At 29.1% G+C, this 22,912-nt stretch overlaps 2 protein-coding genes across 6 annotated transcripts in view; both read right to left on the reverse strand.

Moving 5' to 3' along the window:
• The window catches only part of LOC107444487 (annexin A11), a 31,193-nt gene extending 20,894 nt beyond the window's left edge, over window positions 1–10,299 (reverse strand). The window contains exons 1-3 of one of the 4 annotated variants that reach the window (XM_043039272.3): window positions 9,871–10,299; window positions 1,678–1,747; window positions 1,027–1,121 (exon numbers count right to left, since the gene is read on the reverse strand). In XM_043039272.3, coding sequence (XP_042895206.1) covers window positions 1,027–1,121; window positions 1,678–1,747; window positions 9,871–9,891 — 186 coding nt within the window. In that variant the 5' untranslated portion in view covers window positions 9,892–10,299. Of the gene's footprint in view, window positions 1–1,026; window positions 1,122–1,671; window positions 1,748–1,923; window positions 2,071–9,870 lie in introns of those variants that run through there. The other 3 variants (XM_043039271.3, XM_087165864.1, XM_087165859.1) reach the window with 3 other exon arrangements.
• A 339-nt stretch (window positions 10,300–10,638) lies between these two features.
• On the reverse strand, window positions 10,639–22,769 carry Prp16 (ATP-dependent RNA helicase l(1)G0007). Of its 2 annotated transcripts, none has more exons than XM_016058635.4 (2): window positions 22,634–22,769; window positions 10,639–19,300 (listed from the first exon to the last, which is right to left on the reverse strand). In XM_016058635.4, exon 2 carries the CDS (start codon window positions 19,270–19,272, stop codon window positions 15,739–15,741), a length of 3,534 nt encoding a protein of 1,177 aa, XP_015914121.1. In that variant the 5' UTR covers window positions 19,273–19,300; window positions 22,634–22,769; the 3' UTR covers window positions 10,639–15,738. The 2 variants fall into 2 exon arrangements, with proteins under 2 accessions (XP_015914121.1, XP_015914120.1); XM_016058634.4 differs by having other exon boundaries at window positions 22,436–22,688.
• Window positions 22,770–22,912: the final 143 nt, after the last annotated feature.

Raw genomic sequence — 22,912 nt, forward strand, 5'->3', positions numbered from 1 at the left:
TCCAATGGTTTTCTTGCCTTCTGGGTTGGAATTAAAAAGGCATGACAAACCAAATTGAACATTGCATACCCGATATAGGTCAGCTGTTTAAGCCTGCGATATAATGCTTATCTTGATCCCTTGCCATAAGAATAACCATGCTAGTTTTCGTGGTTTTCTTTTCCTACATGGCTGTTACTTAGTCCAAATATATTCTCAGTAGAGTTCAAATCATCAAGGTCTGAGAGTAGAACATTTTCGAAAGATTTTGCACTCTTCTCTCTCTGTCCAATCAACTAGATTCTCGTTTAACACCATTGCGGAGGTTTGTAAATGCTAGTTTAACAATGTTTCTCAAAGCTCTTCTGAAAGCATAAAAAAAACGCTCAATGCTCTTTTAAAGTATAAAAAAAAGCAGCACCTTATCTTGCGGTAACTATAGATACCATTGCGGCAACTACTGATACCATTTTGCCAAAAAGAATTATCTGGGCTTTAGAATGGACAAACTACTAAAATATTTCACAAAAAAGTACTGAAATTTTTTTCGAAAATATTATCAATTTGGAGAGATCCTTTTCCCTTAAATGAAAGTAATCAAAATCAATTAATTATTCTCGTTTTTCGCAATTTTTTTAAGAGCCAAGATATTAAAACTTTGGAGTAACTTTTTAAATATTAAAAAACAAAATCACAAACGCTTTTTATTTTCTTAAAATAAAGAATTGTTCTTCATATTGACGTTTTGTGATCTTTTCATAATTAGCATAGAGCGCACTGGCTAAAAATAGGCTACACGTTACGTAAATAGTCAAACACTGATAGCAGTTATGAAAATAGCATATTATTCGTAAGAAAAGTTTATTTCGTGCGACGACAGGTGCCTTAAAAAACAACCTTAAACTAAATCAACTCTTAGATCGCCTCACAAAAATAAACTTATGCGCGTGTAATGTTAATCTATTTACAAACGGTAGCAGTAGGAGGCCCGAGAAGAGTGCAAAATCTCTCTATTAATAAAATATATATTTTAAAAGCATGATTTACCCTGCCATAAAGACTTTTGTATTTTCTTTTTATTTCTTGTCTCTGTGAATTGGAATGTGTCACAAGGACATCTATTATAGCTCGTTCATCTGTGCCTGAAAAAAATGTACCCTTCAGTTATTATTATTTTAAACTTATCAGAAATACCTAGAAATTTTTTGGAAAATAGTAGTTGCGTAAAATATCGTCGATCATGTTAAGCAAAACCAAAAAATGGCGCCAAACAAATCGATTTTTCGCTTATAATGGAAAACTACAGCGTACCAAATAAGTGGTTATTCTTCTAAGCTTTTTCATTAAAATAGCTTTTGTGTTTGTTGTTAAATATAATGCTAGTTTGCCTAGAGATTAAAAAAACTAGTGGCACCTTAAATTAAAATATAAAGTGCCACTAGCTTCTTAATCGTTTATTCCAAAACATTAATTTCGACCTTTTTTTAAAAATAAAGTAACTTTTTATTTTAATTTTTCATTAAATACGCACTGGTTGCAAAATGAAATGATTTGGTGTCAATGTCAATTTGACGCAAATTAATCCAACTTTCCAGATCGTCGGAATCATACACAAGTACTTTCATAATGAACATTGGCAAATGATACTCACGTTTGGGCGTATAATAACGTTATTAGCTTAAAGCTACTCACCAATACCTTTCATAGCTTTGCGTAATTTTGCTGCTGCTCTTTCAGCATTGAAGTTTTCAGCTGGTACTATTGTTCCCTACAGAATAAAAGGAAAGTTTTAATTGAAATCTTTTATTTTTGCCCGGTAAATTTCATTTAAGAGTTTCCAAATATGACAGGCAATTTGAAAAAATCAACTTAAATGAAGCGGAAGAATTTAAAAATGTACAAATTTCTAAGATCTATACTGGAAATGAATGAACATATTCTAACCAACTTTCAAAATTAGTTAGAAACTTCGACGCAGATGGCGCAGTTGTCCAGTAAAACGATGTTCTGCTACACCATTCCAAGTGAAATGTTTGCATAGACGTCAACTAATTTTGTCCTTAAACTGCTTCATACTATAGCTACAAATGACGGTTAGTTTGTAAATATTGCTTTCTAGTTTTTCCTAGTCAGTAGTGCCATCTGTCGTATATCTTTGTAACTATTTTTGATACTTAATGGGAATACATTTTCTGCATTCTTGAGCAGAACTCAGCAAACTATCTATTTCTATAACATTATTTTTCGCTAATTGATTTTTCAAATCATCCGTCGTTTAGGGGATAGCCAGTATATACTAGTAATAAAATTAAATTTACGTATTACAGTTGCCTGACCTTGATCACTTTATTTAGGACATCAAGAAACCATAAATAAAACTTAATGATGAATTCTTTTTTTTTTTTTTCATAATTTTTATTCATTGTGCGTTAACGACTTTACATTTATAAATAAAAATGAAAATCATTTGAACAGTTTAAGATAATCGTTTGGTAGCTAATGGGATTAGATAAAAAAATGAATTTGCAAAGAATAATACGTAAAAAATAAATGATGAGATATAAAACAAATAATTACAATAAAACAAATAAAAAAACAAATAATAAATTCGAATTGAAATAAAATTAAATTCTTAAATGACTTACTAAAACTTAAACTCGGAAATAAACGTCAATCTCAAAAAAGAAATATAAATACACTTTTAAAGTGAATTGGTTCGACACGCAATTACACATAAATATTTAACTTTCATAATTCGTAATACATACTAAAATACTATCTTTTATTTTGTCTGCAATCTAACTCAACTAAATAGTTAATAAAGAGAACAGAAGCTCCATATCGCTTAGATACTCTAAAAAAAAAAAACTTTTGTTCACAATGGGATTTTTCATACATATTTAAACCATTGATAGAAACAGCACTCAGTATTGATGATTCTGACACAATTCAACGCGTGTCTTTTTGAAAGATACTCTTATGTTGAGTTTAAACAAATGCATGTTTCTATGGTGATAAGAACAGTCTTCGTGTAGAAATTGAACGCGATAGTGATATTTGCAATAGTAACTAATAGATGTAAATAAATTTAGAAAAAAAATAAGTGTTCCTTCCCGTCCTAATAATTTCCGTGCTAGTAATTTATGCATTAACAAATCAACTTTCATGAATAACTTAACGGCTGTACGTAATATGAGGTAATTAGTAGAATATAGTATCAGATTTTCAAATTGCCTAGTAAAAAACTAAAACAAAGCAACAAAGAAATAAAAAAAAAATTATAAATCCTTTTTCCTTCTTACAGGAAGGTTTTAAATCTAAAAATTAAACTCCAAAATTGTTTTTGAAAACTTTTCAAAATGCTAAGTGTGAAAAAAAAATTTAAAAATCTTAAAGAAGTGGATTTGTTTATCGTTTGTTACAGATTGATTTCATTTGTCTACATTTTGTCATCTTATTCTATAAAAATACAATGTGTTCCGAAATTACTTACATTAAAATATATTTTTAGAATTCTTCCCAAACGTGGAATTAAAAAAGTATTCATTCTAAAAAATACCAGTTTCTTTTAAGAGCCATCTCCGTATATTTGACAGTTTAAAGCTGCTTTTTTTTTTTTTCTTTTTTTTTTTGACAAAACTATTTTTTACCCTTATTATAAACGGAATACAGTCAGTTGAAATGCTAGGTTTTCTTGTGAAGTTTTGCTAGCCGACCTTTTCTTAAATCATTTTACGATTAATTTCTGTACTTGCTTTTACTTTTCAGCAAATATTTCATGTACGATTCATGTTCTAATAGAAACATGACAGATTCCTTTATAGTTACAAATATAAATATTTACTGAATGTTACTACTTAAAAAAAAATATTCGGAGAGTCCTCTCTGTTTTATTACTCCCAACCTCCAGCACGTCAAACAAGATCATAAGCGTGCCCAGACATTTTATAAGAGTAGGCCACTATAGTTTTAAATGCTTTTGCAATTAAATATAATTTCAATGTACAAAACTTTTAAGGTAAAGAGAGTTCCTTACTGATCAGGAGATAGAGCGTTCGCCTTCCAGTGAGACGAACTCAGTTCGAATCCTAGTCGATGCGAATTCCGCATCCGGCTCGCATCGACCACAGTGCTGACGTAAAATATCCTCAGTGGTAGACGGATCATGGGTTAGAGTGCCCTTGCCGTCAGGCTAACCGTGGGATATTCTCGTGGTCTTCCTCTCCATGTAACGCAAATACGGGTTAGCTCCATCAAACAGTCCTCCACGAAGGCAAATCTCTCCCAATACTCGATCTAGGAGTTCCCTTGTCTACTGGATTGGGTTCAAAATCACAAGGCTTCGGAGTTGAATATAAGTAGCAATCAACCCAAAAACTGGGTCGGCTGTTCAACGACGGTTAAAATAAAATAATAAAGCACTGAAGCCGCGGTAACTGAGGGGATAAAACGCACAATAAAGTGACCCTATAATCCTAGCGATGGGTGGTCGATATGAATTCTACACACTGCTCACATCAATCACACAGTGTTGACATATCCTCAGTGATAGACGGATCATGGTTTAGAGTCCCATGCCGTTAGGCTAACTGTGGGAGGTTTTCGTTGTTTTTCTCTCCATGTTACGCAAATGCAGGTTAGTTCAAACAAAATTCCTACATAAAGGCAAAATTTTTCTCAATATTTGATCCAGGAATTCCCTTCTCTTCTGGATTGGGTTTGAAATTACAAGGTTACGGAGTCATTGGTAGTCGTAAACTCAAAATTGGGTCGGGCTATAAAATAAACGACGCTTATAAAATTAAAATTATAAAACACACAAAGAATACAACGTTCGCTTCCCAATGAGGTGCCCCAAGTTAGAATCCAAGCGATGATTGGTTAATACGGATTCTGCTCCCGGCTCGCACCGACCACAGTGCTGACGTAAAATATTCGCAGTGGTAGACGAGTCATAAAGTAAAATCTTCTTACCATCGGGCTAACCATGGATGGTTATCATGGTTTTTAGCTTCACGTAACGCAAATGCTGGTCAATTCCATCATAAAAGTCTTTTGCGAAAGTTATTTCTTCCCCATGCTTGATCCAGGAGTTCCCTTGTCTTCGGAATAGGGTTCAAAAGTAAATACAGAAATTTGAACATTGATAGTCGTAAACACAAAATTGGAGCAGCTGTTTGACACCAGTTACAAAACAAAATAAAAAAAAATCTTAAATCACTGGATCTGCAATGACTCAAATGTCAGATCGCTCGTCTCCTGAGTAGGAGACGCAGGTTCGAATCCCAGGGATGACTGGTCGATACGAATTCTGCTTCCCGCGCATACCGGCAGCCGTGCAGACGTAAAATATTCATATTATGTTCAAGTACAAATTTACTTTTTTACTCTCACAGAATAAATTTGCTCCGATAGAAAAAAATTCCGTTTTAACTTCAGATTAACTTTTACAGAAAAAACTAACTTTGGTATGTGGAGAAAAAAGAATAAAAAACTTTTTGTCTACGTTTTTTTTTAGTTTTTTTTTTCCTTTTATAATTTTTACGGAGAAAACTTTTTCTTTTGTATTGTAAAAAACCGTTTTGATTGCGGATTTTTTGTAACTATTACGGGAAAAACTTGTTCTTGTCTGGTAAAATACCATTGAGGCTACGGATTTACTTCTTAAGTTTTATGGTTTTGCACAACCCACCCAGCTGGGAGTTTTAAAACCGCATTTTTTTTTCAAGTAAACACATTAAGAGTCTCTAATTAATATGTTCCTGGGGAGAAACAAAAACATTTTAAAGAATACTGATAATCCATAATTTAAAAAAAAAAAAAAGTAGAGGTGTTTTCTTCAATTTTTAATCATTTTTTATAAATTTCTATTCATCTGTTTAATTCTTGTTACCTAATCCGATAAAAATACTGAATGTTTGTAAGGACCAACCTTAAAATATACTATTAGAAACCCTGTCAAAAGTAGAATCAAAAAGTCAACACTTTACAGGACGCAAATAAGGTGTAAGCCATGGAGGAACAAAAATAAAAATGAAAATTTTAAGAAAAAAAAGTTATAATTTTTTTGAAGAGCAACAAAAACTAGTATGGTTGCCTTTTTTAAATATTGATATTCATTTGTCTACATTTTGATATCGCATCGTATGAAAAATATACTGATACTGGTGAATAATTTATAGAAAAAAGAAAAGAAAACTACCTTGTTTAGGGTCGTTTTTAAAATATTGCTATTTATTTATCCACATTCTGTTTTCTTGTCCTATAAAACATTCATGATATTTTATAATGACAACCCTAAATATTTTTGCATACTTTTAGAATCCTTGTCAAAAGTAGAGTAAAAAAAAGTATACTCATTACGGGACGCAAATGAATGTGAAAGTCACGGAAGAAAAAAAATCTGAAAATTTTAAAGAATACTGATTATGTACAATTTTAAAAAAAGAGGGGAAGTAACTTTGCTTTGGTACGCTTTTTAAATATTGATACTTATTTGTCTACATTCTGTTATCTAAACTTAGAAAAAATACAAAAAAACTGTGGAAAAAAAAGAATACTAATAATGCATAATTTTTTTTAAAAAAGGAAGAAAGAAAAAAATCTTGTTTCGGGACATTTTTTAAATATTGCTATTTGTTTGTCTATCTTATCTTACAAAGACAATCCATTTATTTGTATACAATCTTATCTTATTTAGATACCTTATCTTACAAAAAATACATTGTTTTCCAGAATGACCGCCCTTAATATTTTTTGCATGTTTTTAGAATCCATGTCAGAAGGGAATTTAAAACAATACACACATTATGGGACGGAAATTAATACAAAAGCCATGAAAAGCAACAAAAAAAAATGTCAAAAATTTAAAGAATCCTGATAATGCATAATTTTAAAAAAAGAAAGAAAAAACTTTGTTTCGGGACATTTTTTAAATATTGCTATTTATTTGTCTACATACAGTTTTTTCATCTTACAAAAAATACATTGTTTTCCAGAATTCAATGGAATGAATCATGATATTAGTGGGAATACAAAAATAATAAATAATATGATAGCCCCCTGGTTATATAAAAATGCATCTAAGTTTGTCAGAAACAATGATAACAAGACGATAACGGCACGAATTCAATGGTAATAATCATGACGTTATAGTGGGAACAGAAAGATAAATAATATGATAGAGCAAAATTTGAGTTGTTGATGGGCTTAATACTTTTGTAGCTTGTTTAAACAACCTACACGGTCGGCAACACATAATAAACTCTTATGCAAATTTTTACGAAAATAAGATTTTTTTTTTAAATATATTTTCAGATATACACCAAAATGTTGTCTGACATCTTTTTAAATTTTTTGAATAAAATTAAACATTAACGATTAGAAATTTGTATCTATGAGGTTAACTTTTTCCAACTCTGAAATCAATTTTTCAAAATCTTTATAAAAAAATTTCTTTTTTTTTGCGTATGTCTTTAAAACAAACCTTTTTTCAACTATTTTTTAATTTTTTAAATCGTTGCAAAATTTTAAAAAATAAATGTAGAAGAAGTTAAATTTCTAATTATATAAAAGAATTTAAAATATAATTTACTCTATTAATATTAACTCAACGTTAAATCGAAAGAGGTTATTCACGAGTCAATAGAACAAATTGTTCTAATTTTGCATGCGTGAAAAATACTTTTGGCGTGTACTTGCTTATACTTTTAACTTTGCTATCTAAACATATTAAGTACATTTTCCGATATAATTTTTCATTCTGAATTGAATGAGTATAAGTATGAATAAAATACATTTTCCGGTGTAATTTTTCATTCTGAATTGAATGAGTATAAGTATGAATAAAATATATTTTCCGGTGTAATTTTTCATTCTGAATTGAATGAGTATAAGTATGAATAAAATACATTTTCCGGTGTAATTTTTCATTCTGAATTGAATGAGTATAAGTATGAATAAAATATATTTTCCGGTGTAATTTTTCATTCTGAATTGAATGAGTATAAGTATGAATAAAATACATTTTCCGGTGTAATTTTTCATTCTGAATTGAATGAGTATAAGTATGAATAAAATATATTTTCCGGTGTAATTTTTCATTCTGAATTGAATGAGTATAAGTATGAATAAAATACATTTTCCGGTGTAATTTTTCATTCTGAATTGAATGAGTATAAGTATGAATAAAATACATTTTCCGATGTAATTTTTCATTCTGAATTGAATGAGTATAAGTATGAATAAAATACATTTTCCGGTGTAATTTTTCATTCTGAATTGAATGAGTATAAGTATGAATAAAATACATTTTCCGGTGTAATTTTTCATTCTGAATTGAATGAGTATAAGTATGAATAAAATATATTTTCCGATGTAATTTTTCATTCTGAATTGAATGAGTTAAAATTCAAGTCAGTAGAATGAATAGTTTTAAAGTTATAAGGGATTTCTTCATAATAAGCATAGTTCAAAAATAGTACTTTCGATACTAAAGAAACCCATTGCAACGTTTTAAATTCTTTTGACTCGTGTTTGCTGTTATTCGAACAAGCGGGGGGAAAATACATAAGAAACAATGGTTAACTTTTTTGTATAGCATGTCAGATGCGTAAAAAAGAGATCGCACAAATTTGTAATTTTTGTACGCAAAACCCTTATAACTTTTCAGTTATTTATAATACCGATTCTTGTTTTATTTCATTCAATTCAGCGTAAAAAAAAATACATCGAAAACACTACTTCACTTGTTTAGATAGCAATGTCAGGTTTGTGAGGTATAAGTACAAAATTTTTCTGCTCGTACATAAAACCTTTATAACTTTTAAACTATTAGTCCGATAGTGTAGAAAATGGTTTCTTTTAATTCAGCGTGAAAAAAATACATCAAAAACAATGTCTTGCTTGCCTGTCTAGAAGAAATCCCCTTCTTTTCCCTCAAAAATAAAAAGAGAGAGGGGATGAAGTATACAAAGGAGAATAAAGAGTTTCCGAAAAAATATCCAATTTTACGGAGCTATTAGAATAGTAATTTTTTGTGTATTTTTATAATTATGAAAAAATATTTCCTCCTATGTAATATAAATTCTATACGTAACATCATGATAGATAACACATACTGAACACATGCATATTGTGATGCTAATTTTTCTTTCAGTACTTTTATCTTATTCTCCCTTACACACATTTTGTACCACATTGGTTGGGGTATGAATTTCAGATAAAAACGCAGTCCAGATTTTAGTTTTTTTTTTTTTTTTTGGAAGGAGGGGGAGCATAAAAACTAGAATCCCTAGACCTCTCTTTAAAAACAGCGACAGTATTTTTTTAATGTATAATTTCATGTATTTACTCTCCATGTAAAGCTGTTCAGTGCGCAAATCGATTAACTCGACTTCTTACAATATTTCAACGGTCAATACTCTAGGGTTAGTCATAGCTTTTTTTTATATTTAGAATAAATTTCGCGAATAAAGAGTAAACCATCTAAATGACGAGAATTTTCATAAAATATTTATATTAAAAAAGAAATTTTAAAAAACTATATTCATTTCTTCATCGTATTTTTCACTTTTTGTCTTATGAAGTTAATCAATTTGTGCAATGAACATTAGCCGATTCTTAATAATGCTAAATCCATAAAATTATATTAAAAAAATCTTTTTTTCCTTTTTATTTAAAAATATTCTATCAATTTAGTGCAATTCGAATGAAAAACTGTACATTAAAGCACAAGTTATTTATCTTTTATTAGTAAAAAAAAGTTTTTTGAAAATAAATCACAAACAGGGGAAAAATTCGAAACAAAAGATTGCTTTTAAGTCTTCATAAATACGTACTAAAAATACACTCCATTCGCATCCATCGATTAAAATTCAAAATCTTACTTACCCGACCGTAGATTGCTGCCATAGGTATTTAGAAGACTTCTTGATTTTATTTCTCTAAAAATGTGCAGAATAAATCCACTTACTACTACAGAAGATATAAATATTATAATAATATAGAGGGAAAAGAGATACTTATAGAGTAGACTATGAAGAACGTCTCCATAGTTACGCCTAAATGTTGTTTATCCTGCTTTGTGCGCCCTCTATCGGATCGTCATTTTAACGATTGATCATTAAATGGCCAGTCACCGTTTAAGATCTATTTTTACGCTCTCAAAAAGTTTATTGCCAAGAGTCCCAACAAAAAATTTAGAAATAAAAGTTAGAAAATATATTAATCGAATTGAAATAATGTAATTAGTTTGTTGCAGGAAAATGCTTTTCTCTATAAGTTTATAACGCAATATTGTTCATGGGGGGGCGGGGAGTTTTTTTGTGTTACTCTGCTTTAAAACCAGTTAGATAAAGATTTTTTTTTAAAGAGTTTTGCCAAGCTTGTGCTTATATTTTTAAGCTCTAAGAGCAACTTTGAAAAATCCCTTCCTGATTTTGTTTAACTTTAAGCTAGGATTTATTACAATTTCGTTTTTTATTTCAATTATTTAATTACCAAGGCGACCAGGAAGAAACTAAATCAGCCCTTTTTACGAGAGTACGTCATCATTTTCCAAGCACAATGCAGAGCTTGACTAATTCAATAAATTGCTGTTTCAAAAACTATTTAAAACTTTAAAAAAAAAACTGAAATAAAAATAAAATGAGTGACAAATTAATTGTAACAATTTTTTTTTATTTTTAAAATCTTATTATAAAATGTATTTACAATTTACAACAATATCGGCATTATACACTGCTGTGACACATACAAATAGTTATTCCATACCATCAGAAATACTTTGTTCAATATTTTTAAAACAAACTATAATTTAACACAACAATTCCAAGATATTTGATAACAAAGATACTTGCTCGAATATTACATAAAAAAAGCGAAACCAATTTAATCTTTCAATGCAAAAAAGTCGTCGATGCTTATTGATTCCTCACCATAATAAAGATTTTTACCACGTCGATATTTACAATATGCAGCAGATTAAAAGATTTACATAATACATAAAAGAAATGAATTGATGGATATTAAAGAATAAAATGTTATTAAGTTCTAAATTAAACTGTTCAATATTTTTAAAACAAAATATGCTTTAACACAACAATTCCAAGATATTTGATAACAAAGATACTTGCTCGAATATTACATAAAAAAATTAAAAAAAACGAAAACAATTTAATCTTTCAATGCAAAAAGGTCGTCGATGCTTATTGATTCCTCACCAAAATAAAGATTTTTACCACGTCGATATTTACAATATGCAGCAGATTAAAAGATTTACATAATACATAGAAGAAATGAATTGATGGATATTAAAGAATAAAATGTTATTAAGTTCTAAATTAAACTAATTCACCCTTAAAAAAAAAAAGATTTACCCCACATTCATATTTACAATATGTAGTAAATTTAAAGAATTACTTAATTACACATCAGAAATAAATTGATGAGTATTAAAGAAAAAACAATAATGTTCTAAATGAAAATAATTCTCACCAAAATAAAGATTTTCACCAAGCTGATATTTTAAATATGTAGTGGATTAAAAGGTTTACATAATACATAAAAGAAATGAATTGATGAATGTATTAATGAAAAGAAAATGAACTAATAAAGAAAAATCACTATAAGGTTCTAAATGAAATTAACTTACGCCAAAATAAATATTTTTTTAATGCAGTAGATTAAAAATTTCACATAATTTATATACTTCCTAAGTATGAGAGCTACATAAATACATTATGATTAGAGAATTTTAAATGAAATTAAATCCCCTTCAAAATATTTTAATAGAATCTAGAACAGTGGTTCCCAAAAGGTGTTCCACGGAACCCTAAGGTCCCGAGAATTAGAATATTTAATCAATTTTTTAATTACATTAATACTCTATTAAAACACTACTATTTAATAATTTGGTTATTTTCCTGAAATGATTGAAGCAAAAAGCTGGAGGAGAAAACATATATATAATAAATATAGTAAAAAAAATATGCATTTATGATAATTTACATTTGTATTTCTTATCGAAAATAAAGCTAAATTAATCGATAAAGAAGTGTTTTTCTGATAATCCTTTTCAATTTTATAGCAGTTCCTTTTCGTTTTCATTTTAACACAAATCATTCCAGACCAGCGATCTAAACAGTCTGATATAAAATCTGGCTAATCTGATTAAATGGAAATGAATGGAATAAAAAATGGAATAAAATTATTAAAAACTGAACATTTTCCCACTAAATAGTTTCAGAATAATTAGTATTTTTGATTGATATGTTCAGATCTGATTTTGAACTTAATGCATTAAGTCTGGACACCGCCAAGCTAAAGTCGATCATTTGCATACTAGAAAAAAATTGGAAACCGCTGATCTAGTGGAATTAAATATTGACACTGTGATAAAAATGGATTAACTACTACTAACCAAAAAAATTATAAAAACATGTTAAATAGCATTCCAAAATAGTATAGCATGACAACTTAAATTTGAAAACATCACCACACCTGAGACAATTAAGAGAGTTAAGATATGGATGAATGGCAGTATAATTTGCCACCACAGTAAGCTACTGGATACCTATATTCACTGTCTTGCTTGATAATTCTTGTCTAATTCAAGCACATCGTGTGTTACTTGAAGATAAAGGTCTATAACACATTCAAAACATTTATATAAAATTGGGTATAATATGAAAAAAACACAACTACTTCGATTTAGTAGGAACAACATATGACGCAATGCTAAACGAATGGAATTTAGTTGTTGTTTATTTAGTTATTGTTATTAGTAGTTGTTGTTATTTATTTCAGTTGTTGTTGTTTATTTAGTTGTATTTAGTTTCAATAACTTTTCTTTATAATGCAATATAATCTGACGAGCAGCTCTTTAAACGATCAAACACTTCGTTTGTTTATTTGTGGCTTGAAGTTAGGCTCGCAGAAAATGCCGTTCATGGGTTAAATTTAGTAGGAACAACACAACCTGTGACGTAGGCTATATTATACCCAATTAAAGAGCTAGCAAATGAAAATTCGATAAGCGCCAAACTATTTTATGATGGTTAATAATAGCACAGTCAAATTAGGCAAAAAAAATGTCATGTCTCAAACTAATTCTCAGAAAGTTGGACATGATTTTACTTCACTTAGGGCATACTTATCACGAGCAGATTAAAAAAAAAAAACATTAAACTGTATAACATTTCTTATAGCTTAATTTTTAACACAGTTCACTATAATTCATAGCTTTGTTTATAATACAGTAAATTTCTCCTAGCTTAATTTTTAATTGCCAATGTCAAATGAAAACTAGGATGATTTCTACATTAACAAGAATTTCAAATTGAATAAGTATTTTACTGAAGAATTTAAAGCATTACAACAATAAGATTCATTTAGTGATAAATAAAACTGAGCAATAAAGTCAACTTCATTATCTTTTATAACTCTGTAATAAAAAAATTTAAAAATTTAATTTAAAAAAAAAACACTTTTTTCAAAAAAGGTAGACTATTAAAAAGCACACTTACTTTTTAAATTCAATTATCTAAAAAATGCAGATAATTTTTGTGACAAAAGAATAAGTTGCCAGTATCTGGGCAGGGGCTGTTGACATAACTATTTGTCTTGAGTTCATAAATTCTTGCTTAACAAAAAAGGTAAAAGTAACTGAGTTGGAATGTTCTTTAAAAAAAGTTGCCAATTTTGCAATTTTTTTCTGGTTATATAATTCATCGAGTAAATCTGGTTATACAATTATCATGTAAGTAAAATTTTTATTTGAAATTATAAAATACTAAATTTTGCAAAGATATAACTATTAAAAAAATTGAAAGAAACTAACAAATATATAAGGATTGAATTTAAAAACTTTATTTCAGATCAAAATTATCAAGAAATTTTAACATTACTATGAATAAAAATTTCAGAAGTTACGATAATATAACTTAGTATTCAAAAAGAAAAATACTTTTGAGGATGCAATTTTTGACAAATCCGAAGAGAAAATTTTCTAAAAATTAGAAAAAATATTATTAAGAATTTCATTTTTTCTCTTTTTGTTTATAGAATTATTTACTTATTTATTTCACTTTATTCTCTTTAGGTCAAGAATTTTTAATACCATATTAAATATTTGAAATTAAGTTTTTAATTATTATTTAATATTATTTACAAAAAAATATCAAAAGGTTCAAAATCTGCACCATTTAAACAATGATTAACAAGTCAGATAATGACTTGAATTAGCTCAAAAACATTTTAAATTTGTAATAAGAAGTTTAATAAACTTAAATTAATTTTGAATAAAAAGAAAAAAAATTAAAAAATAAAATACCTTAATATTTCTTTAAACAAAGTAATAATGAAAACTAAAAAGTAATCAAAAAAATTTTTTCATTTTAATTAAAATATAATAAATCTAATTAGTACAAACATATATGACAATCCAATGTTTTGCATAAAATATACTTAGCTTATATTTATTACACATAATTAAAAAAATTCATTATCCAATTTTAAAAAAATCAAAATTTAATCAGTTTGACAAGAAGTGAACTTTCAATTTAATAAATACTTGCAGATTGTTTTTTTTTTGTTTTTAAAAAAGAAAAAAAGCAAACATTTAATACAAAAAAAATTTTATGTTATCAGAAACAGAGTAAAAAATCAAGAAACATGTTAAAATACATTATACTTCTGGTACACTACATTTTACAACTTAATTTATAGTATAGCACATTTCATTTATTTTGAAATTAAAAAGCTGGTTTATTAGACCAGTATATTTTTACTTACCTGTATATAAATAGAGACTTTCAGCAATTATGTTTTGCATCCCCTTATCTTCACTTATACGTACGTACCTCAAAGAAACTGTTCATGCTCACGTATGTATACGTAAAAGTAAGGAAGAGGCATGGAACATTATAGCTAAAAAAAAAATTCTGACTGGTCCATAAAAAGTTAATCATTTAAATTTAACATTTATAAAGCACATATTTCGAACTTGGAATGGAATTTTGCTCATTTTTGTTCTAACAAATCTGCTAACTTCATTTTTAAGCTTGAAGCTGACTTAAATATTTAAACTTATAATCTAATCAATAGAGATAATTGAACAAAAAGAAATAAATATATATTTCAATGACAAAGGACTAAGCGGAAAAAAATTCATTCGGCTGATGTTTTAAAAGCTAATTATTCATTACACATTAAATAGCATTCTCTGGTTGCTTTAAAAGATGAATTATACCTCTTTTTGTCAACATATTTGTACTTGATGTCTATTACAAGTGACTGGCTCGTGGACCACTAAAGATTAAGTTTTGTAGTCCTAATTAGACTAAAGTTATTTTGGACCAGCGAATCACATACTATAATTTCAAACACAGTAAACATAATTCAGATAACTAATATTAATACATTATTGATTATATAATTCCATTTTTAAGCAGTATACTTTATATAGTTTAAATTTTATACTTTTAAATACCTATATACTCATTCAGATCATATCATGAATAGCATGCTGATGTTTGTTATAAGTCTTAAATCAACTTAATTATAAATTATAATAAAATGTCTTAAGTACTACAAAAATTCAATAAATATAAAAACACAGTTTAAAATTATGTTAAATATATGCTCTATATTTGATACAAAAGCATGTTAGTCAACGACGTAGTGCATAACATATATACAACAATGTAAATTGAAAAAAAAAAAACTTTAAGTCTTTTTCTTTTATAAATTTTAATTCTTCTATAATCCAAATCGTTCTGGTCTTCGTCTAGGAGTTGATGAATCATTACGGCCAGGAGTTGAAATTTGTTTTCTTTTTCGAGCAGACTCTATTATTTCTTCCTCTCGCCTTTTCTTATCCTTAATTTCCCTTTCAGCAAGTATCATTTCCTCTTCCATCTGAGTCTGACTCATTTTAGCAAGTTTGCGATTTTGAATTCTTGACAATGATGATTCTTTGATACTGTAAAACATAGGTCCTAACTCAGCAAGCCAATGACCATCTACTGAAGTAACACATTGCATATATTCTTTACTTGTCATAACAAGTTCATGATAAACAATATAATCCGGGGTAAAACCCATACCAAAAAGTGCACTGGTCGGATGTAAATGACAGGGCATACCTGTTCGGCAGTTCACATATTCACCAATACCTTTTAGTCTAGCAGCTTGATGGAAATAGGCAGAACAAATACACTTTCTTACAACATCCCATTCGTTACCACAAGAAACAATGGGCAATTTTTGCTGTACCATAATTTCTTTCAACTGTTGTCGGACTTCCCGAACTTTGCGCATCGCCTTTACATGGATGAAATGTTCATTACACCAAGAAGATGAAAAGTTGTGTTGTTTCCATTGAATATACACATTCAGAAATGTAAGATGATCACTTTCTGGAACTTGAAATTTCTCTCGAGCCAGATCACTTTCTTCTTCACGACCTTTTGGTCTGTAGAATATTGCTGGAACTGATAGCATTGAGACAATAATTAGAATTTCAGAGCTGCACTGCATATCACAAGATACAATCAACATTTTAGAAAGAGGAGGATCTAAAGGAAATTCAATCATACTTCTGCCCAGAGAAGTTAAACTTCCTATATTATCTAAAGCGCCAAGAATCCAAAGCTGGTACATAGAATTTAACATGTTGTCTTGAGGGGGAGGGTCCATAAAATGAAACTGCAACAGGTCTTGAACACCAAGAGATTTAAGTAAAAGTACTACATTAGCTAGATTAGTTCTTTGAATTTCAGGAACAGTTGTAACTAGCAACTCATTTTTATATTGTGACTCTGTATACAAGCGAAAGCAATTACCAGGACCTGTACGCCCTGCTCTGCCTGATCTTTGGTTTGCATTTGCTTGACTAATTGGATATATCTGAAGAGCATCCATACCAATCCTGGGATTATAAACTTTGAGTTTGCAATATCCACTGTCAACAACAAACATAATACCATCTACGGTCAAAGAAGTTTCAGCAATATTAGTGGCAACAACACATTTACGCACACCATCTGGAGCTTTCTGAAAAATCTTGGCTTGTAAATCACTAGGTAACTGAGAGTATATTGGTAAGATAGCCAATTGGGGAGCATTCTCAATTGCACCCAATCTTTCAGCAACCAACTCACATGTCACTTCAATATCCTCCTGGCCTGGCATGAACACTAATATATCACCAAATGTTGGCTGCAAATGTATTTGCAACACTTGATTAACAGCAGCATTAACATAATCTTCAACAGGATTTTTACTAAAAAAAAGTTCAACAGGGAAAGTTCGTCCAGGTATAGTGAAAGTAGGGACATTCCCAAAGAAATTTGAAAATTTTGTTGCATCCATAGTGGCTGATGTTACAATTAACTTAAGATCTTGACGATGGGCAACTATTTCCCTCAGCAACCCAAATAAAACATCAGTATTTAGGGAACGTTCATGAGCTTCATCCATAATAATTGCACTATAATTATCCAAATCTGATTCTCTCAGAGATTCTCTTAAAAGAATACCATCTGTCATATATTTTATAATAGTTTTTTCACTCGTGCAATCTTCAAATCGTATGGCATAACCTACTTCTTCTCCTAGCTGAACATGCATTTCATCTGACACACGTTTAGCAACTGACATAGCTGCAACTCTTCGAGGCTGTGTGCAACCAATCATACCATATTTACTATAACCATCCTCATGTAAATACTGAGTTAGCTGTGTTGTTTTTCCGGATCCAGTTTCACCAACTATAATTATAACACTATTGTCACGAATAACATTTAGCAATTCTTGTCGAACAGCAAAGGCTGGCAAAAACTGTCGTTGTTGTAAAATAGATTTCTTACGTGCAAAGTCGCTTGTAGCTTCTGACTTATTTTTCATGTGTTCAGCAAATTTATGGTCTTCTTTATAATTAGTATTATCCTCTACATTTTTTTCATCTGTTTCATCAACCTTTTTTATACCCATTATATCACCTAGTCTAGTTCCTGCCAATTCCCATTCTTTCTTTTGGGCTTTTTTCCTTTCTTTTTGCTCTCTGAAAGTTCGAACAGCAAGACAACCTTTACGAGCTATAATAGCCATATCAGAAGTGGGATCTTTAACAGGTACAATTGGTTCAGGTTGTTTCGTAAAAACAATTCTGCCATCCAAAAAAGGTGGCACTACATTTTGTACCAGTAGATGAACACGTGCTTCATTATCCTCTTCAAAATCTTCATCATAATCAAGTTTTTGAACTACACCACTAGTTAACATTCTATTTGTTTCCCACTTTTCATTATCTTTGTGGATTTGTCTTTGCTGTGCTGACATTCGTTTCTTTTTCTTCTGCTCTAAAGCTTCTTCTTTCTTTTTTGTGTATTCCGCAGACATACCAGCGAATGGATTTTGATTTTCATCATATCCTTCATCAAGACTATACCACTCTCTATCAATTCTTTTATTCTCCTCTTCCCAATCTTGTTTCTCATCTTCAGTTGACCAGGGAAGATTTTCGTTTCTCTCAGATGTCCGAGGTGTTGCTCCAGAACGTTTCCTGTCATACATCCATTCATTATATTTGTAAGCAGGAGTTGGATTTGGAGAATCATATGGTGTTTTGCTACTACGATAGCTACGTTCACTTTTCCTATCTGGTGACCTCCTTGGTGATGGCATGTCCCATGAAGATTTGTGAATAGGTGTATCATCTTCATCCCATCCAGATCTAGAAGGTGAATCTCTGGGATGAATTCTAGGAGATGGTGGTTCATCACGATATGGAGATTCATCTTCTCTTCTAGAAGATCCACTGTGATAAGATCTCTTACTGTCCCTACCAGATTTTTCATGGAAGCGTTTACGTTCGGAGCTAGAACGACGCTCTTTGTTCTTTTTATGTCTTTCATGTTTTGAAGAAATATACAATCCTCTTTCTTTATCTCGTTTCTGCCGAGAGTGCATACGCTTAAAGTATTCATCGTTCACTCCTCCAGTGTATGTAGGAGTTTCTTCATTTGATGACCTATATTTTCTCTTGTGATGATCATGTCTATTTTCTACATCCCTATTTTTTACATCAACAACTGATTTTTCTCTTTCTTGGGAGGATTCTCTTTCTTTTCGACGCTGTTCAGCAAGAACATCAAGCCCTAACAAGGATTTCAGTTTTCTTGGAGCAGGAACCTTGAACAGTTCATCATCACTTGATTTCTTCTTTACAAACAGTCCACCAACTTCATTGCTACTCCCTTCTAATCTATGTAAATTGGATGGTTCACTCATTGTAAAATCTCATTCTTTTCAGAAAATTCTGGAAATATAAGCAAAAATTACAAAATGCCAGACACATTTAACATGAATATTTATAAACCAATCACTAAATACTAAGTTATTTACAAGTACACAAAAGAAACATATATTATTCTTATAAATTGCGATAAAAATCGATATCCTGAATATTAGACTTAATATTTTTCTTTAAAAATCTCAAATTGAAAAATAAATTTGGGAAGTCCATCAGTTGGTCCATATTGTAGTTATTGTTTTTTAATTCATAAAAAAATTATCCACATAATTTTTCTCCACAAGATAAATTGCATACTTCTCACTTTGTAAGATTCTTTTTAAAAAGTAACGTTAAAAAGATTTTTGAAAAAATAATAAATAAAATTAAAAAAACCTTAACAGTAACCAACGTGGATTATGACCATCCTTACCATTGCATCGCATAAATTTAATTCACTACTGAACATTAATAGATAAAAAACATACAAACACAATCTCAAAATCTTATGCCAGTAAAAATTTTGTTCTTAGTACTAACTCTTTTACAAAAATTAAATGTTTGATACATTTTTTTATTTTTAAATCTAAACACACAGCAAATTTGTGTAATTCTTTTTAAAGTTGAATATAAGTAGTAGATATTCTGCTTAAAATGCCTTCTTTTGAACAATTTTCCATAACTCAAAATTTTGTAACAGTTTAACAAAAGGTAAAAAGCAATATTTCTGACAAATTTTATAGTTAAGCATAGTTTTTGAAAACATAACTAATGCAAATTTGTAGAGTAGATAAATTTAAAATAATTTTTTAAACATTTTTAAGGCATATTTATTAGATTTTGTTTTCTGAAATTTTGTTATTTTTCATTTCAGACTTATGCAAGTTGAATTTTTAAAAAAGAATAACTGAAAGATTTTCTCTAAGTTTCACAGTAATTTCTTGTCTTATTGCACAACTTTAAATAGCTACTGCTATTTACTAAATTAAAGGTAATGTAAAATAATTGCAATTTCTTGATCTATTCTTATTGAAAGAAATTTTAGAAGGCACCTAATACAGTAGAATTGAAAAAATTACTTAGCAATGCTAAAATATAGCTTTGAAATAAAAAAGGCACATTTTAACTGTGCTAACTAATTTGTCCATATGATTTGTAGTACTAGTGTTGTAACATAAGGTAAAAATCAAACAAAAATATTTACAGGGGTCTGTCTAGGTTTTTCTGAGAGGTACCTATTTTGTGAAAATTTAGACATAATTTGTGAAAAATAAAAAATTATATTTAAAAATCCAACACAAAAATATGGCAAGAATATGGATTGATCATTTCTTAAGGAATACAAAAATAAAATTTTAAGAAAAAGTATTTTGTGAAACTACCGTTTTTCCTAAAATTAAATTTGTGAAACTACCGTTTTTCCTAAAGTTGAATTTGTGAAGGTACCGCTAAACGGTAGTAAATTCAGTTTGGACAGACCCCTGATTTAATAACATTAAAATTAGTGAGCATGGTCCAACCTACCCCATCCCTTCCTACTTTTGATTTTGCTTTCTAATATAGAATGTTTTTTTTAGTTTTTAGTAGATGATAATTTTACAGCTCTTATAATTATGCATACCACTTTATGTACAAAGAAAAAATATCTTTATGAGCTATTACTAACTAAACTAAAGTAACTATATTAACTAAAAGTGTTTTAATAAAAAAATTTTAAAACTACAATTCAAGTCGTTTATTAAAAAAAATAGTACTTTTTTTTTAGGTGCCAAATAGTAATATGAAACAGATTTTCTTGTTTTGGAGCAGTTGTTTGTTTTTTACCAACCTTACTTCATCTTAAAAATAAAGTTTGAGGGCACTGTGAGAGTGAACTTAACTCCCCGAAATAAGGAAAATCAAAAATTCTAATTGCATTACTTTTCCACAGTTAACCACCTTATAGTTTTTTTGAACACCTTAATTTTATCCATAATCTTAAAAAAAAGTTTGGGGCAGCATGAGATTAGCTCTCAAAAATGAGGAAAATCAAAAATTTCCATTTCATTCACTCGACTATTTTTTTACTTTAAATAACCACCATTAAATGTTTTTTTACCACATCTTACCATAGCCATAAGCCAAAAAAATAAGGTTCAGTGCAATGTACAGTTAGCTCCCACAGATGAGGAAATCAAATATTCCTAATTTATAGTTAAGCCATAATCTTAAAAAGATGATTGCTGAGGGGGCATCATGAAGTTATCTTCAAAATTGATCAAAATCATATCCGAAATAACACACAATTCAAGCAAAAGTTGATTCAAAATTTTGAAAAGTTGGAGAAAAAAAGTTTTGAAAAATAGATATTAAGCATGTTTTAAAATCTTAAAATCTGATTAAATGAACACTGATAATACATTAATGTGTGATAAAGGGTCGGATCAGAATCTGCTAGGTTTCATAAAATATCTGGAACTGAAATATTGGAAAATCAAAGTAGTAGTTGTTCCTTGAAAAGAAGCAAGCCATCAATTGCCTCTGAATTTTTTTTTTTTTTTTTTTTTTGCCATTTCGATCATATTGAAAATTATTTTGGAACAATGGACAAACCTATAATTCATGAAATACATTAATAAAATCATACAAAAGGCAAAGATTACTCTGAGAACTGCCACAGTAAATTCTACATAAACTGAAAAAGGCATTATATTTCCGTTCGTATGTACAAAGGAAACAGACTGTAAAAACATTTCGGTTGAAAAGATATTTTCTTTCGTGGAATTACCTCAGAAAGACTCGGATATAAAATGGCTATGACTTAACCACAGTGAACTCGAGTGAAAGTGGGAAAAATAAGAAAAAACCAAAAGTTCTTAATTGGAAATATTTAAAAAATAATTATTTTAAAACAAATAAAATAAATGCTTTTTAAGCCTCCCAGTTTATGTTCCTATTATGTTCAATAATAATTACTTTTTTTTCTTCTAAAAAATATCAAAAATATTTTAAGAGTACCGGTTTTTAAACTATTTGAATCCTATCAACGCCTTAAATAGAGCTTAATTAAATAGTTTAAGAAGCAATGGTGATTCTTTAAACGCTAGATACGTCACTGATTGCATAAAAAAAACTACATAACTATTATAAAATAACTTGCAATATTACAAAATAGTAACTTACGCTATATACGAAAGTTATCAAATCAGTGGTAGATCAATGATCAAAGCCCATAAAAATAATTAATGCTTTGAAAGAAGCTCATGTCAAATCAATAACAAATTTAAGGATATTAAAGAGCACTAGAAAAGCATAAAAATTTCATAAGTAATAGAATAATATTTAGCTAACTTCAAAAATTAAAACAAAAAATATACACACGCAATTCAAGTCAGAAACTGCTGTTTGTTGACATTTGTCTTACGAGAGAGAGGCAGTTAAAGTTATGAAATCAAATAATTGATTTAATTATAATAATAGAAATTTTTATTCTAGGCAGAAGTTTGAATGATATTGTATGGAAAACATGACAAATTTCAAACTTAATTTTTCAGCCGTCATTTTTAATGTGAAATTGATTTATTTGATACAAAATTTATTTGATACATCCCCTCCACCAGTTCTGCGTCCGTATAATATGAGTCGATACCGATGATTTCA

The sequence above is a fragment of the Parasteatoda tepidariorum genome, chromosome 1 (assembly GCF_982258835.1).
Source record: "Parasteatoda tepidariorum strain Cologne lab strain chromosome 1, Ptep-v5.0, whole genome shotgun sequence".
Classification (NCBI taxonomy): Eukaryota; Metazoa; Arthropoda; class Arachnida; order Araneae; family Theridiidae; genus Parasteatoda; species Parasteatoda tepidariorum.